The following is an 18,759-nucleotide window of genomic DNA, read 5'->3' as shown; positions in this document are numbered from 1 at the left end:
CCACCCCTCAGAGCCTGGTTCCTCTGGGTTACTTCCTAGGTTCTGGCCTTTCTAGAGAGTTTAACCTAGCCACTTTGCTTCTACATCTGCATTGCTTGCTGTTTGGGGTTTTAGGCAGGGTTTCTGTACAGCACTTAGTGACATTGACATAGGGCTTTATATCTTTGATTGATTTATGTTGGGCAGCCTTATTAAATATTGTATGTTTTTTTAAAGTATTTTGGCCAAGACATCAACCTTTTTAATGTTACTCTAACATTAGAAGCTAAAAAGCAACACTATATATATATATTTATTTTAATAACTATAATAGTAATGCAAAGCACTGACACAATAGGGGTTGCTTCTTTTTATTCAACTCCAAGTATGAAAAACTGGTCAATTAGTTAATTCCTTAATTCAGTATTTGAAATGCCATGTAATTTATACTAAATTAAATTCATATTTCTGGTCTTTCTATTGATGGCCTCATAATCTAATCATATGTCAACATTACAGGAGTGTGCATTAAAATAGTCCACATTCACAAGACTCCTCCACTGATTAATTCTTTATACTATAACTGTAATAATAGTTAGTCATGTGAAACTACATCACTCTCTAAGCATACTATTATGAAAGGTCTGGATATACCACTCAGGACAAGGGATTTCGTGGTCAAACAAGACTTCACCACATGTCTTCAAAGGTAGTGGTTAAAGACCGTTTCATATTTCTCCTGTTTGCCTGATGTGACTTTGGGCTCCCCATTTTGCTTGACAAAGTCCTGAGAATAAACAACAAAAACTGCCATTAACATTATACTTATTTGGTAGCATTGAATCAACAGTGTTGTTACAAACACATGAGTGCTGTAGAGATGGTACTATGTTGTTATTCCACTAGTGACCTCACCTCCAGCTCCTCCAATGAGGTGCTGCCATCCTCTACTTTCTGACCAATCCCATGGCTGAAGCTCATGTAGCGCTCCTGTCAGAAGACAGCAATGTTTTGTGGGAAAGCTTATACAGCTTGAGCATAGCTAGCTAATACATAAGCATTCTTTAGCACATATACTACATTTTGTCTCCTTGCAATGCCAACATACCTGGTAAAATAAGGTTAAGTGCATGAACGAATGAACATATTAATTTATATATTGTCTTAGTACCTTGACCATCCCAGTGATTAAGTGAATACGTGAACGAATGAAAATGATGCCTCATTACTTTGACCATGCTGGTGATAACTCCTTCCTCTATGATCCTGACCGCGTTCCTCAGGCCGCGTGCGAAGGCGTCCATGGCTCCGACGTGGGCTATGAACAGGTCCTCCAAGTCCGTGGACTCCCTACGCACCTTAGCATCGAAGTTCAGACCCCCCGGCTGCAGACCACCCTGCTCTATCACAGTCTGGGGAGGATAAAACAATACATTGTCTTACGTTCTTACCTGCTGACATTCTGATAGGTATCATCATGAAATAACTGTTTATTAGTAATTGTGTGTGTGTGTCCATTATCTCCTATGTCACCTTCATTATCATGGTGGTGTTCCTGATGTCCATGGGGAATTGGTCTGTGTCCCAGCCCAGGTCAGGAGAACCCGTGTTGGAGTCCACAGAGCCCAGCATGCCAAACCTACACACCAGAACAACAGGCTTATTAGGTTAACTGGACTGGAACATCCAGATTACCAGGAATGACATCAACTACCCTGTCCAAAAAATACCACTAGGCCTTACCCCCTATGCACTTTTGAAAGGTGTAAGAAATATGGTGAAAATTATACCTCCCCTATCATTACATCTACCCTATCAGAGGGCAAGGTGGAGAATTAACATATTGATTCGACCTATCAAATCTCTTCAGACCTACACAAGTCCATCAAGGTAGAGAGCAGGTGATGGGGGTCGGTTTGGGAAACGTGAAAGTCAACATGGCGACTTACACAGAGGCCATGACGACGTCGTGTTCATAGGAATGCCCAGCCAGAGTGGTGTGGTTGGGTTCGATGTTCAGTTTGAAATGGCTGTCCAGGTCATAATGCTTCAGGAAGCCTATGACACTCATTGCATCTATAAAAAGGTGAAACAGCAACATGTTCAAAGCAATGTAACATGGAAATTAAAGGCATCAGAGATTTTCTAGCATCTAATTTTTTAGATGTGGTTAGTAATGCAGATAAACTGACTCTTGAGGGCCTCCATAGTTCAACAGTAACCACATTGTAAGGATGTGTACATTATGTTAATGTTGTGTTATACACCTAAAAGCCTTACCATAGTCGTATTGATGTTTGCATGGCTCTTTGGGCTTGGGTTCAATGAGGAACTGGCACTTCAACCCTATCTTCTCCTTGTACTCTGATATACAAAAATACAATCAGATTATCATCTGAAAATGGTAGGTGACAGTTAAAAGTTGGTACAGTATTATGGTAACAATGTATTACACACACAGCAATGCTAGCTACTTACTGACAGTCATTTTGAAAAAGTTTGCCATATGTTTCAGTTCAGCGCCAACATCCGTGTTGTGTATCGAATAAAAACCCTCCCTGCCGCCCCAGAAGACTGCACAAGGAGACAAAAATACATGCACCAGGTTAGGTGGTAGCAAAGACAGGGTCAGTGAAATCATGGTGGTAAATTATGAGATATTATTTCTTCTCTCATCTCACCAAAGTTCTCTGCTCCCAGCTTCTTGGCTACATCCAGTCCTTTCTTCACCTGGGCCCCAGCATAGGCCAAAACATGGCAGTCAGGGTTGGTTGCTGCTCCATTCATGTACCTATGGTTTTAGCAATAAATACAACATTAATTAAAAGAAATGTAGGCTCCAAGTCGAATGGCAAAGAGATGGCTTCATTGTGAAAGATGGACAATTAGACATAAATATTGTGAAAAACAATGCACATAGCCAATAATATACCATATATCCTCTATTATACAGCCTACAACAGATTATCATCTCTTCTACTTTGAAGTGTAAAAATAACCCTTGGAGTGTAAAAATGACTAAGCTTGATGAGGAAAGCAGACCTTGAGTGAGCAAACAGATTGCAGGTGACCCACAGCACCTTGACCCCAGTCCTATTCTGCAGCTGCAGGGCCAGGTCTGTCATCTCATCCAGGTTGCTGTTGGACTCCTCCAGAGTGCTTCCCTCAGGGGACATGTCCCTATACAACAGGATGGATAGGAGGGTAACATAGATCAGTTAGTATACAGTTAGACCAAGCATCTTGGACGGTGCAACCTATTCAAGGCATAAATGGCCACTCTATCCATGTCTCTACCGACTACCAAGAAGATGATTGATTTGATACTATAGGAACAATGTGACAATACCTGTCATGAAAGGTGTAGTACTTCACCTGAAAATAACATACACATTAATCTATATGGGTTAGATGTTTTTTTTTAATTAAAGCTGTACATTCTTAAAGACAAAATGTTAAAAGGTACAGTATTTGGGTGGAAGTTCACTCACACCAAGTTTGGTGAAGAACTCAAAGGCTGCATGGAGTCTCTTCTTGGCACATTCCATGGGGGTAGCACCCTCATTCCAGGGTCTGTGTTGTGTCTGGAACCCAAAAGGGTCGGCACCTGGTGGTGGGTCGAATGGAGGAAAACAAAATACATCACATGAAGTTATCGTGACAGACCCATGATGAGAGATCGGGGTTGTTTTTTTTAATGAAAGAGACAGTGCTTTATTGAATTAAATGTACAAATGTTTCTGTAGTCTATGTACAGTATAAATGAGAGTGACCTGAAGCAATCAATGTGAACATTCATTACCAGTCCCACAGAAGGAGTGCCAGTAACATACTGAGAATCTCAGCCAGTCCTCCATACGTCTGCCCAGCAGCACCTGCACAGGTGAACAGTTATATGAAGCCTGCTGGGAAAACCTCAGTTGGGATCATTCAGGTGTGTAAAGGAGGTAGAGTCTCACTGTGCAACAGAAAGACAACAGACACTTCCATGACACACACAGCTCTTTTTCATGTTTGCCACACCTACTTCGTCTGCATTGTAGTGTTGGAAACACAAGACGTTTCGAGCTCCAGCGTTGGGTATATAAGGAATCTTCGGAATACCTGTGTGATACATTAGGTTAACCCAGAACTAAAATCTCACACAGTGCTTGATTTGGGAAGGAGCTCACGGGAATTGAGTACCGGCACCTCAAATGTTCTACTGCTTGATCTCCTGTTCCTCTTATAGAATATTGGCTCAAACTTATTGTGGCGCTGCTGCACCTAAATATAAACACTACCGGCACCCAAAATGAGTACCCGTGTTGTGCCGAAAATCTCCCCCCTGCCAGAATTCTCTCCCCCTTCGAGTGAACGTGCACACACTCAATTCTTCATTGCTGCGACTTGTTTGCTAGTTGAGATTTCTGCTCTTCACTCCGTTGTTTAGCATACATTTCACTGGTCTTAATAGCAGAAAGCATGTTTTATTTGTGTCTTCAAGGCAGCTGTCAATGATTAAGTTAGACTGCGTTTCATTTGATATTTTTTTATGGCGGTTTGATCACGGGGGAGGCACTAGTAATGTCTGCAGTTTTCGGCTTGGCTATTTGTTTCAAATGTATTAGTCTATAAATAAATATCTTTGCCAAAATTCGTCATCTCTCCCATGTCTTATTCGACTAGTAGTTGTTCTGAAATGTGGATTTCGGCAGGCAAGAAAATGGTCTTTCCGAAACCCTCCCCCCTTCAAATGTCCTTAATTTTGTGGCTAGAGTCAAATACTGTCTGTGGCACACATCAGAATCAAATACTTTATATAGAACAAACTTCACGCCAGGAGAAGCAAACGAAATTAATAATTAATGTATGTGTGTTATATTAAACATATAGGGAGTTAAATGTAGGCAAGCAATAAACATTTCAGAACAACTACTAGTCCAATGAGACATGGGAGAGATGACGAATTTTAGCAAAGAGATGTATTTATAGACTAAAACACTTGAAACAAATATCCAAACCGAAAACTGCAGGCATTACTCGTGCCTCCCCCGCGATCAAACCGCCTTAAAAAAAATCTAATGAAACGCAGCCTAACGTGATCATTGACAGCTGCTTTGAAGGACACAAATAAAAAAGATCAGTGAAATGTAGGCTAAACTGATAACGGAGTGAAGAGCAGAATCAAGCAAAAAATAAAACATTACCTTGGAAAATCGGGTTTCCCTGTAAATATTGCAGAAACTTCACATTTATAAAGCATCTAACTGCCATGCACGACGAAAAACAATTTCAGTTATTTTTTGGTGAATGCATGAAACTTCCAATCTCAGCTTTTGTTTGCATGGTCAATTGCCACTGACTTAAAGCCTATATAAAACCGATATTGAGGAAGAAGTGTTCTATAATTGAAGCAAAGAATGATTACCAGCAAAGAATTCTGTTTCCATAGCGATGTCAAATACTTTTAAGAACTTCAGATCATCTCTGAGTTTTCCTCTCGAAGTTCCACTTCGTCTTGAATGAAAATAAGAAACGCAATCTTCACATCTACCACATGGTGTCTCTGGAAACCAGCAGAACAATAACCGTTTAAGATTTTTGTCAAAATAGTATTTTTTGGTCCCGTTTGACAGCATCAAACCGCCTTTCAAAACCCAGACTAGTCAGCTCTATCTCCGTCTTCTTTGGTCAACGCTAACTGTCATTCCCAAACTCCGCGGTAGACTTTGGATCTGATAGGCTAATCAATACATTGCAACATTATTGCAGTCATTCACATTGTACGACTTCTTTAGGGCTCCATTTACTACAGTTCTAGTCTTCAGTAGCAAGATTATGAAGACAAACAGAACTATGACTGGGTGAATCTCGAAAGGTCATGTTATAAATCAGGGTAAACGAGATTATATAACAATGTGCAAACAAACATGTAAGACATAATATTATGCAGCCAGGGCATGTTCAATATCTGTTGTTTATTTCAATTACAATTGATCTTTTACAAAATATCTGATGCAGAAACATCAACGAAAAAAAGTAGAAACAAGACAACACCATATACACTATTCCATAAATACATATTTACATACATTATAGTAGTAGTAGTATATAGAATCCAACAGAAATTTGGTCTGGAATCCCAGGTGGAATCTGTCAGCAGCAGAAAATATTTCTATGTGCACCTTTAAAGCCCTATATCATTGGTTACTTTCAAAATGGCACCCTATTCCCATGATAGTGCACAACTTTTGACCAGGGACTGGTCAAACGGTGTATACTATGTAGGGAATAGGGTGCCATTTGGGATGTACACATTTTTCTCCCAGTACCCAATACAGTTTCCACAGCACATTATGAAACCATGTTTTGCATTGGTTAAGGATGTTACTTACGTTACTTACAGTCATTCTTTTCATAAACAACACACACTTTTGCATAATATAATGGAAGGCAAAACAAATACCACCAAATACCAGGCACTGTAGGATGGAGGCACTTGTGCACCTACTGTAACAAGACTGGTTTGGCATCGTGACGTTTGGCACATGAGGGTGGTAGACAGTGGTCCTGTACTGTATGTGTGTGTGAGGTGGTGGGAATCAGGGTACTAGTCAGTTTTCAATTCTGTCAATTCAATACATTATTTAAAATTTAATGAGTTGAAAATTACCCCATTCTTTTCAATGAAGATGTTTCCCTTCATGAATTAAAATCAGTGCCTGAACTGACTCAATGGATCTATTCCCATACCATGGTGAGAAGAAGGAGCAGTCTCTTTATGACTTGGTGGGACTGAGTTCTGGCTGTATGTCTGTCTGTGTGAGCTCTTTCTTCTTCGTCCTCTTCTTTTTGCCTCGGCAGGGCTTGCAGAGGCAGCACAGGACGCAGGGTGAAGCCAGCAGGAGGAGAGGAGAGGCCAACAGCATGATGACACTGACGCCAACCAGGATGCCCACCACCTGCCCAGAGGACAAGGTTTACACACACACAATAGCACACACAGGGTGTTTAGCAGGAGGCCAATAAATGTGAACGTCACATACAAAATGGCAGGCCAATGACTGTTGATTCAGGCATACAAGAAAACTTGATATAGCAAAACACAGATTTCCTGGTTTACTGGAGTGTAAAATGAGAAGAGTCACCTCACCTGTGTTCTGTTCCACATGACGGAGGCTCGGGAGTGGCCCAGCTTGTTTCTGCATGGCCCCTTATCATAGTGCCTCAGAAATATATCACCCTAAACATATAACAACAGTTATCATAGTACCTCAGAAATATATCACCCTAAACATATAACAACAGTTATCATAGTGCCTCAGAAATATATCACCTTAACATATAACAACAGTTATCATAGTGCCTCAGAAATATATCACCTTAACATATAACAATAGTTAACATAGTACCTCAGAAATATTTCATCTTAACATATAACAACAGTTATCATAGTACCTCAGAAATATATCACCTTAACATATAACAACAGTTATCATAGTGCCTCAGAAATATATCACCTTAACATATAACAGTTATCATAGTACCTCAGAAATATATCACCTTAACATATAACAACAGTTATCATAGTGCCTCAGAAATATATCACCTTAACATATAACAACAGTTATCATAGTGCCTCAGAAATATATCACCTTAACATATAACAACAGTTATCATAGTGCCTCAGAAATATATCACCTTAACATATAACAACAGTTATCATAGTGCCTCAGAAATATATCACCTTAACATATAACAACAGTTATCATAGTGCCTCAGAAATATTTCATCTTAACATATAACAACAGTTATCATAGTGCCTCAGAAATATATCACCTTAACATATAACAACAGTTATCATAGTGCCTCAGAAATATATCACCTTAACATATAACAACATCAGAAATATTTCATCTTAACATAGAGGAATACAGTATCACCATTAACATACAACATGTAGGTTCAGACTTATTGAAGCATTTATAACTGTATGTGGACTTACATCCAGGTTCTGCAGACAGTACCAACAGAAGGTGTGTTTGCAGCTCTTACACAGCATCTGGGCACAGCCTTGGTTCCTCTCGATGTACACACCACACATGGGGCACTGCTTGATGGGCAGATCAGAGTCACTGCATGACCGGCCCCATGGGACAGGTGGATGAGAGGTGGGGGAAATGGGGGGAGAGGTAGGGGGAGAGGTGGTGGGGGAGGTGAGGGAGAGTGGGTTTAGACAGAATTAGAATAAGAATGTTAATAATATCTATACATTATAGAGTAAATATAATTATATGGTGGGTTAAATCATGGGAGCTGAGGCACAGACTGGTATCTTTATTTAGCACTAATGTTAATTGGCGGCTTAACTTAATTTATTTGGGGAGAAGAAACCAGTTGACTGAATACCATGGTACGAAGGGATTGAATTAACTGCATTGTATTACTAAATGAACAAATAGTGTTAATCCCCCACAACAACATCAAAATGGCATTCTGTCTCTCAGACTTTGGGGCTCAAATCTAAGATTTTAGAACACTTTCTGGTCTTGTCTGATGCTGTTATACTTCAGTACATTAAATCCATCGATTCAAGGACATTTCCTCCAGTACATGAGGCACTTCGCGTTACCAAAGAAACGGAAGTAGATTCACTGACTGACTCCCCTCTATGGCAGGGATACAATGGCATTCCATTAAGCTTTCCTCCACACCTTCCAATACCACACACACACACACACACACACACACACACACACACACACACACACACACACACACACACACACACACACACACACACACACACACACACACACACACACACACACATTGAAGGGTGGAAGGGGTGGAATACTGTATAGAGAGAGGGACACTGACAGAATATCTGAGGATCACACTGAGCACACTAGAAATGGCACTGGGTGTAGCTCGCTTGTCCAAAAGGCCAAGACACTCTTACCAAATTGTTCATTTGACTTATTTCCAAAATGACTAGCAACAGTACTGCCAACTACTACTTCAATCAGCAATATTTTTACCACCAAGGTGCCCTGACTGTGACTGACTTACCTGCTCTCTGAGGCAGGCAATGATGATGTCATAGGCTGGTGATCGGGGCAGGTGTGCCCGTCCTGCCAGGGCCCTCTACAGCCAGAGCAGAAGACGGTGTGGCAGGCTGGACAGGGAACGGACGTAGGCTGGCCCTCTGAGCTGGGCCCAACGCTGCAGACAGCCTGGCACTCCAGCACCGGGCACCATGCTCTACTAGGGTCCAGCTGCACCCCTGAAACATATCAAACCAATAATGTACATAAACACATGTATGTCCATGTATGTACAGTGGGGCAAAAAAAGTATTTAGTCAGCCACCAATTGTGCAAGTTCTCCCACTTAAAAAGATGAGAGAGGCCTGTGATTTTTATCATAGGTACACTTCAACTATGACAGACAAAATGAGAAAAAAAAATCCAGAAAATCACATTGTAGGATTTTTAAAGAATTTATTTGCAAATTATGGTGGAAAATAAGTATTTGGTCATTAAAAAAAGTTTATCTCAATACTTTGTAATATACCCTTGGTTGGCAATGACAGAGGTCAAACGTTTTCTGTAAGTCTTCACAAGGTTTTCACACACTGTTGCTGATATTTTGGCCCATTCCTCCATGCAGATCTCCTTTCTACATTTTGTTGTGTTACTGCCTGCATTTTGCATTTTAAATTGGTTAAATTGAGATTTTGTGTCACTGGCCTCCATACCCCAAAGTATAATTATATATATTTTTGGGAAGTTTGTACAAATTTAAATTTAAAATTAAAAGCTGAAATGTCTTGCGTCAATAAGTATTCAACCCATTTGTTTTGGCAAGCCTAAATTAGTTCAGGAGTAAAAATTTGATTAACAAGTCATATAATAATTTGCATGGACTCACAATAATAGTGTTTAACATGATTTTTGAATGACTACCTTATTGCTGTACCCTACACATACAATTATCTGTAAGATCCCTCAGTCGAGCAGTGAATGGGTAAAAAATAAATAATCTGACATTGAATATTACACTTGGTGTATCAATACACCCAGATCTACAAAGATACAGGCACCTTCCTAACTCAGTTGCTGGAGAGGAAGGAAACCGCCCAGGTGCCTCACCATGAGGACTATGGTGACTTTAAAACAGTTACAGTTTAATGGCTGTGATAGGAGAAAACTGAAGATGGATCAACAACATTGTAGCCTGTACAGAATACAAATATCTCAATGCATGCATCCTGTTCCCAATTAGGCACTAAATGTGGCAAAGAAATTAACTTTATGTCCTAAATACAAAGCATTATGTCAAGGGAAAATCCAACACAAGACATCACTGAATACCACTCTTCATATTTTCAAGCATGGTGGTGGCTGCATCATGTTATGGGTATGCTTGTCATCGGCAAAGACTAGAGAGTTTTTTAGGATAAAATTAAACAGATTAGAGCTAAGCACATGAACATTTTAGAGGAAAACCTGGTTCAGTCTGCTTTCCAACAGACACTGGAAGACAAATTAATCTTTCAGCAGGACAATAACCAAAAACTGGCCAAATATACAAATATACACAACATTGGATGTTCCTGAATGGCCTATTTACAGTTTTTACTTAAATCGGCATGACAATCTATGACACGACTTGGAAATGTCGGTCTAGCAATGATCAACAACCAACTTGACAAAGCTTGAATAATTATTTAAAGAATCATGTGCAAATATTGTACAATCCAGGTGTGCAAAGCTCTTAGAGACTTACCCAGAAAGTCTCACAGCTGTAATTGCTGCCAAAGGTTACTCTAACATGTATTGACTCAGGGGGTTAACTACTTATGTAATCAGGATATATTAGTCTCTTTTATTACATTTTTTTTTACAAATGTTACAATACTTCCACTTTGACATTACAGAGTATTTTGTGTAGATCGTTGAAAAGAAAAGACAATTAAATCCATTTGAATCCCACCTTGTAAAAAGTCAAGGGGTGTGAATACTTTCTGAAGGCACTGTAGGCCTGCTTATCCTAGATGTGCCAGGGCAGGGATTTCAGTGGGGTTTATAACTGCTTTCATGTTGTCCTTATCAGCGGAGCACCATAACAACATATTTTGTGCACTTTGTTAGAATTGTCCTAGATCCAATTTTTTAAGGTTTTTGATTTATGACTGAACGGTGACGAATATTGGTTTCAGTGTGTTGTTGTTTCAAGGCAAACCAACCAAATGTCAAACCAGCTGGGACTTTTTCTACACTGTTTTCTTCTCTTCACGCTCTCAGAAATGACTTTTGTCTCTAAACTAAAGCCAACAACAACCAACCATATTTCTTAACCAACAAAAACAGCAGACAGACAGAGCAACAACAACTTCATAATATATAGTAATTATTCAACTGCTATTTATAAATCGCCTTATGCTAATCTGGTATCTTGACGAACCGTCTAGTAGCTACTAGAGTTACAAGAACCTTTTAGCTGGACTGGGATGGCGTGGGAGGGAGTCAAGATAAGGACTAGAGGGAGTCTCTCTCGGTACTATAACCCCACAATATGCCAGGCATGTTGATAATAGAGGCAGGCTCAGATCAGCTCAGCTCACTGCCACCAGATGGCCCAGACCTGAAATAGCCTGGTTGCCGTGACAGCCGTCACCAGTCACCTCACCAGCATGCTAAAGCTAATGAACGGTACCGTACCTCGTTCAAACTCCAGCCGCTGGTACAGTTCAACCAGATCCGCAGGGGCAAAACAGGCGATCTGCAAAACAACACAAAAAAATAACAGAATGGATCACGTCTGTGATTATGTCATTAAATCCACCTTATGTATATACTGTATACTGTACTCGATACCATCTCATCCATCTTGCCTATGCCGTTCTGTACCATCACTCATTCATATATCTTTATGTACATATTCTTCATCCCTTTACACTTGTGTGTATAAGGTAGTAGTTGTGGAATTGTTAGGTTAGATTACTCGTTGGTTATTACTGCATTGTCGGAACTAGAAGCACAAGCATTTCGCTACACTTGCATTAACATCTGCTAACCATGTGTATTTGACAAATCAAATTTGATTTGATTTGAAATCAAAGGATGACCAGCCTGGTCCCAGATCAGTTTATGCTGTATTGCCAACTTCTATGGTCATTGTCACAAACAAATCTGAGAACAGGCTTTAATATAATGCATTCCACATAAATGAAATGTATTGCATTCTATAGAAATGCAGAATTTAACCAGGGATAATCATTTCAAGAGAAGAGCGGTTGATTACCAAACTCTCTGACCTGAACGCAACACTACATTGGCTTGTGCTGTAGAGTATTTACCATTTACACCTGACAATGACATTTGCAAGTTCAAGGTGTGGTGAAAGGATGTAAGATGTAGAAAGGTTTGGCAAATTGATCTTACCCAATGGTACCCAACCCTACTAGTGGTAACAGGCAAATACATATGAGTGTAATAGCAAAGTAGCAGTGTAATAGTCAAATGGTCTAAACATTGATGTGTACCAGTGGTTCTTTGAATGTGTCCAAAATGGCACCCTATTCCCTATATAATTCCCTATGTGCCCTGGTCAAAAGTAGTCCACTATAAAGGGAATAGGGTGTCATTTGAGTCACAGGCACAGTAGAACAGCACAGTAGAACATCTAGTATAAGCCTAGTACCTCTGAGTGGAGTAGGACTCCTGTCCTCTGACAAGCCATGTCTGGACATGTGACTGGGCTTCCCCCACCCTCCCGGATGGCCAGCTGAACATACTGCTGCAGACACTGAGGGGACAGACAACCAATGACGTAAACACAGATGTGAATAATATGTATGTCTATGGACAGAACCAGAGAGCAGGGCCATGTTCAGCAACGCACAATGTTGTGAAATGTTCAGAAACATGCTTCTCTGTAGCCATGTAGAGTAAGGAACCACGTCAACTCTCCACAACGTTCACCAACTAAAAGTGGCCCTGGATTGATGTTGACAGTATCTGAGATATACAGTAACTAGCACTTGAACTAGACTCTTCTCTAACAAACGATTTGATGCTAAAGACAAGGCAGCCAAAGAATGCAGTCCTGCGAGTCTGTTCATGCAAAAACCTGCCGTTTTGTTTGTCAGAAGAGTCACACCAAGCCTCACCCAGCTACTGTAGAAACAGCAGAATGCAGAAGGCATGGGGTTTATTGTAAGTGGTAACCAGTGTTGTGTTGACAGTATCTCTCTATGGCTGTGTTCCAAATGGCACCGTATTCCCTATATGGTGCACTACTTTCCAGGCCCGTAGGGATGCACCCTATGTTTGACCTTGGCCTAGCAACTCAGACTGCTGCTACGAGCGACGCCAGCAGCCAGGCAGAGATTAGCACCTGCCAACCAACCCCACGCCAGGATATATCACTCTCCGTGTCAAGGCACATCACCTTCACCTCAGTGCGGATGGATACAGGCTGACTGAACACCAATCAATAGAAAGTCAGCTACAGTACTGCCTGCCAGAGATAAAAGTGAAAGAGAAACTAAATGCTTTCAGGAAAGCGGTGATTAAATATATAATTTTGATTCGGCAGATAGATATGTCCTGTTGTTTGAAAGCTGAGTCTTGTTGAATGAAAATAGAGGGAGAATAGAAAATACAGGCATTTTCCTGCCCAGTATCAGATATGAGAAGAGAAGTTATGGCAGGTTTGTGCTGTCTACCTACCGGGGTGCAGAAGACACAGTCACAGGTGTGCAGCGTGCTGGTTGCTGCTGAGGGATGCTCACTAAGGCACAGCTTGCAGTAGACCACCACATCAGGCTGGGTGGAGGAGGCCACTACAGCCCCGGCCTGGCCCAGAGGCTGGGCTGAACTGCTGTTGGCTATGGGGCCCTGACCCTGGCTCTGGTCTGGACTGCTGTTGGCTATGGGGCCCTGACCCTGGTCTGGACTGCTGTTGTTGGCCATGGGGGAGCAGGGCGGTCAGTCAGCACTGCCTGGAAGCTTCTCTTAGCCCTTCTGCTGGAGGAAGTGTGGAGGGCTGTGCTCCATGATCTGGAGGATGGTGGAGAACAGAAGACAAGCAGTCAGCCGATAACCTCGCCAGTCCCCACATCATCTAGTTGTGTTTAAAACAGCTGATAGCCTCGCCAGTCCCCACATCATCTAGTTGTGTTTAAAACAGCTGATAGCATCGCCTGTCCCCACATCATCTAGTTGTGTTTATAACAGCTGATAGCCTCGTCAGTCCCCACATCATCTAGTTGTGTTTAAAACAGCTGATAGCCTCGCCAGTCCCCACATCATCTATTTGTGTTTAAAACAGCTGAGAGGATTATAGACTAGTTCCAGGTTGCTTCCCAAATAGTGCACTACTTTTAACCAGAGCCCTATTTTGGATGTGGCCCCAGACATATAATTATCACTTCCTGTTAATGAACAGAGGAGCCATTACTCACCCCTCCTTCCAGCAGTATTAGTGTGTGTAGCCGTTGGTAACATGGCTGCTTTATATTGGTATCTACGGTGCAACACTTCTACAGCGCAACACAAAATCATGGGTAATATTTTTGCGTCTTTGCAATAGACGAACAAGAGAAGAGGTGTTATCCCTTTTACCAATAAAATGTATCTTTCAGGTTTCGCCAGAAGGAAAATATTAATTTCAGAATTCTTTGAAGAGCAGGAAACTCGTGGTGCTGTTGCCGATTGACCCATTTCACATGTTCTGGACTAATCCAAGCTAGAGAAGAGGACAAAGTCTAACTAAGAGGTCTAACTGTAGCTCAGGTCATCTGGTGTTGGGCCCTGTGAACGAGTACAAACCCAGAACCAATTTCTCTGTCCTCAAATCCAATGAGTAAAAATAAAGAATTAAGTATTAAAATAGATTTAGCATGACAGAATGAGTGGCTAAAAAGCTGTTGATTATGCATGTGTCTATCTACAGTTTCTCATTCTCCACACAAAATGCAGTCGCTGTTTAAATTGGTAGGCAAATGTATACCAGCCAAATCAATAGAGCCAACATCACTGTCCTAAATTTACTGTGCTCCTCTATCTAACATTGATTTATGGCACATGTGCAAAACACTGATACTTGCACTTCAATGTGCACATTTTATTTCTGCACAGTCATTCTTTCTCTCTGTCCCATAGGAGTGAAGCCCTTCTGCATTGTGGTGGAGAATGGAGAGCAGGGTGAAGACATCCGACAATGCTACTTACTTCTGTCTGACTGTCTGTCTGTTCGTCAGAGTCAGTCTTTCAGCCTATCAGATTGTAAGACTGCCCGCCTGTCTGTCTGTCAGTCTGTCTGTCTGTCAGTCTGTTAGTCTGCCGATCCTGCACAACCATAACAGGAAGGTAGCAGTAACAAACAGACCTGTTATTACCGGTAATAAAAACTCTTGTTATTTTGCATTACGACACAATGGTGCTTTATCAGTTTCCTCTATCTCTCTGCCTGGAAGGTTCCTCACCCTTTTGCTATCTTGATGAAATATTGCAACCTGCAAAATGACACAAATGGAGGAAAAGATTGCCAATGTCACTGGAGTGTTTGGATCCAGCCATTGACACAGCAATCAGGAGTATGGAGGTCAGCTGGAGTGAACCGCTAGCTTGTAGCATACAACAACAACAAACATGTTTATACCGTCATCATGATGTAGACAAGCTTTTATTAACTAACCATAAGGCCTTTGCTTTGACTAATAACAGATTTCACATTACAGTGAGTTCTGTTTCTAACCATACTGTAGGCATTCTCCATGGATCAAAGTCTAGGGTGAATGCCTGCCAGGGATCAAAGCCTCATTGTCCAGCACACAAGCAGAAATGGAAAATCAGCTCAGCTCGCTGAATAGTTGCCATACATACAGAGTGACTGGCTGTGTTCTGTTAGAAGGAGGCAGCTGGGCCTGGGCCTATGCTACCGGACTTACAATCCTGTGTGTGTGTGTGTGTGTGTGTGTGTGTGTGTGTGTGTGTGTGTGTGTGTGTGTGTGTGTGTGTGTGTGTGTGTGTGTGTGTGTGTGTGTGTGTGTGTGTGTGTGTGTGTGTGTGTGTGTGCGAGAGCAAACGAGAGAGAGTGAGAGAAAGAAAGACATTCATCTTGCTGCAGTTAATGCGGGTCTAAATTTCAAATTGTTTCTACTCCAATTTCTATGAAAATGCTGTTTTAATGAATCAATGAATCAAATAAACAAACCAACCATAATTTGTTTATTACTGTGTTATTACCAAATACTGTATTTATGTTGTAGTACATGTTAAACTACACTAAATGGGAGTGACGACCTCTTTATATGAGGGTATCCCCCTAATAAAGTATATTCTTCATCCTGAATTCATAGAGGAATAATCTGAAATATACTCATTGTTTGCATGTAGCAGACAACAGAAGAATACAAGATGAGCTTGACTGGCACAATTTCACCTTCCAAGGTTGTAGCTATACTGACATAGGTCCACGTTGAAATTCTGCAACATACGCACATTAAACCATTCCTTACACAGAAAATGACATTTAAATGTCACACAATAAATAAATGTCACAATAAATAAGGAAACACTAGGGGGGAAAGAACGAGAGGGGGGAAGAGAGAGAGACCTACCTCCTCGGTCAGGTCCCCTACTTCGTGTAGCCTACGAGCTGCTTCTGCCCAGATTAAAAGCCGCAGTGCTTTTACTAGGACACATGCACATCTGTTGATACAGTCACCTACAAAACACATCCGCTCGGTCGCCACGATATTTACACAAGCACCACCCATTTACCTCTTTCTTCCAACTGCACTAGACACACCTCCCTGCCTGGCCTACAGTCACCAACGCAATCAGTGTTGGTATGCACAGTCCGTCCCGGTGTTTCCAGAAGGATGGGGGTGTGTGTATAGTATTGTTCCGCCAACGATGTTCTTGCTGCTCTGCCTGCTGCTGACTTGACCAGGAAGCGGTAGGCTATTGGTGGAATGTCCTCTAGTCTGCCCCTGGCGGCTTGCATAGAAAAAAAGCAAAAGCAAAAACCTAAAAGCATCATCTCTCACCTCAGGAGTTCGTCCTTTTTGACTACATAATGAATCTTATTGTTACAAATCCACAGAAGCTTATCTTGTGATATATCCTGGTTGGGTAGAATATCGCAGTAAATGTGTTTTTACTTTCGATATTCGGGATTTGGTCGTTAATAGCTTTCTGACAGAAGGTGCTAGGATGATGAGAGTGATATATATATTGATTGGATGACCGTAGAGAGCAAGGTACACACTATGTTTTTACCGATAGTCAAACTCTTCCCTTCAGAGAGCCGAGAATAATGCAATATACTGTTTCCTGGCGCTCTGATGGTTTAGGGACCATCGTAAAAGTGCAATACCGGTGATAAAAATATATGTTTTTGCATTCCAATTCAGGAGGGTTTGCCCTATATGACAATTACACACACTGCATAGGGCCTCCAGTCACTAAAGGGCCATGCATTTTTATTAGTTACCTCTAACTACTAAGGGTACTATATTTTACCCATTTACAAGGATACTTTTCAAAAGCCTCTTTTCTATGTGAAATGGAAATGTAAAACCAGATAATGTGAAGTAACTGACCCCACTCATCCATGCTACATTCATTAGAATTCCAGTTCAGTACTTCCCTGATTTTATAGGCATAGTTCTTGTGATAGGTCTAACTTTCAATACCTTCCTATCCATATGAGCTACAGATCTACAGACAATGGTAGTGGGTTCCTTCACCTCTCTTATACATTTTTAATTCCTCCCCTTCGATTCTCTAGAAATATTTTTCTTATTACAGCGTTAATTTAATAGCTTCCTATCTACATTATAAGGGCACAAGACGAGACCCAAATGCAGACACAGGAGGGAGATGGTTGAGCTCTGAGATTTATTATAACATAAGGAGTAGGCAAAGGCAGGTCGGGGGACAGGCAAGAGTTCATAAACTAGGTCAGAGTCCAAACAGTACCAGGCAGGGGTCAGAAACCAGATCCGAGACCAAAACAGTTCAAGGGGATAGGCAGGCTTGTATTCAGAACAGGCAGAATGGTCAGGCAGGCAGGTTCGGAGTCAGGAAAGGCAAGGGTTGAAACCAGGAAGACTAGAAATAAATGTAGACTGGGAAAATAGGAGCAAGAAAAACCACTGGTTGACTTGGCAAACAATATGAACTGGCACAGAGAGACAGGAAACACAGGGATGAATACACCGGGGATAATAAGAGAAACCTGGAGTGGCTGGAGACAATCACAAGGACAGGTGAACCAGATCAGGGTGTGACATACATGACATATACATCTAAAACCACTTGTCTCTGACCGCGCTCGTCCATAGTAGTCTACATACATTAGAATTGCAATTTTTATTTATTGATATTACATAAATATCTCCTGTGATAGGTCTAATTTTCAATAGCTCACTGTCCATATGAGTTACAGATCAACAGACAAGTGTGTTGGTTTCATTGACCTCTCTTATCAAAGATCATATTTTTTCCAAAATGGCTCACCTTTGATTTTCTACAAATATATCACCAAGTACAGCTGTGGTTATTAATTCATGTACAGATCTAATTTGTGGCAAATCCAACATATCACTGAGTATGTTACGTTGGATTTGCCTCAAACACAACGTTTTGTATTCAGGACATGAAATTAATTTCTTTGCCACTTTTTGCAGTTTACTTTAGTGCCTTATTGCAAACATGATGCATGTTTTGGAATAATTTTTATTCTGCACAGGCTTCCTTCTTTTCACTCTTTAATTTA

General features: G+C 41.0%; 2 protein-coding genes across 2 annotated transcripts; both read right to left on the bottom strand.

Moving 5' to 3' along the window:
- Window positions 1–336: 336 nt before the first annotated feature.
- Window positions 337–5,691, bottom strand: LOC135522102 (xylose isomerase-like). Its single transcript, XM_064948061.1, has 14 exons — window positions 5,390–5,691; window positions 4,007–4,083; window positions 3,782–3,854; window positions 3,471–3,586; window positions 3,329–3,354; window positions 3,022–3,159; window positions 2,661–2,770; window positions 2,458–2,553; window positions 2,260–2,343; window positions 1,929–2,055; window positions 1,513–1,618; window positions 1,209–1,391; window positions 895–969; window positions 337–766 (listed from the first exon to the last, which is right to left on the bottom strand). Exons 1-14 carry the CDS (start codon window positions 5,598–5,600, stop codon window positions 683–685), a joined length of 1,506 nt encoding a protein of 501 aa, XP_064804133.1. The 5' UTR covers window positions 5,601–5,691; the 3' UTR covers window positions 337–682.
- Window positions 5,692–5,920: 229 nt separating this feature from the next.
- Window positions 5,921–16,933, bottom strand: rnf144b (ring finger protein 144B). The gene is made up of 8 exons (XM_064948060.1): window positions 16,595–16,933; window positions 13,701–14,030; window positions 12,670–12,774; window positions 11,688–11,748; window positions 9,034–9,247; window positions 7,967–8,096; window positions 7,115–7,204; window positions 5,921–6,923 (listed from the first exon to the last, which is right to left on the bottom strand). The coding sequence occupies exons 2-8, from the start codon at window positions 13,941–13,943 to the stop codon at window positions 6,741–6,743; spliced, it is 1,026 nt and encodes a 341-aa protein (XP_064804132.1). The 5' UTR covers window positions 13,944–14,030; window positions 16,595–16,933; the 3' UTR covers window positions 5,921–6,740.
- Between the last annotated feature and the right edge of the window lie 1,826 nt (window positions 16,934–18,759).

This window comes from Oncorhynchus masou, chromosome 30, assembly GCF_036934945.1.
Source record: "Oncorhynchus masou masou isolate Uvic2021 chromosome 30, UVic_Omas_1.1, whole genome shotgun sequence".
In the NCBI taxonomy this organism is placed as follows: domain Eukaryota; kingdom Metazoa; phylum Chordata; class Actinopteri; order Salmoniformes; family Salmonidae; genus Oncorhynchus; species Oncorhynchus masou.
The sequence above is the reverse complement of the archived record's forward strand: the minus strand, read 5'-3'. Positions and strand labels throughout refer to the sequence as shown.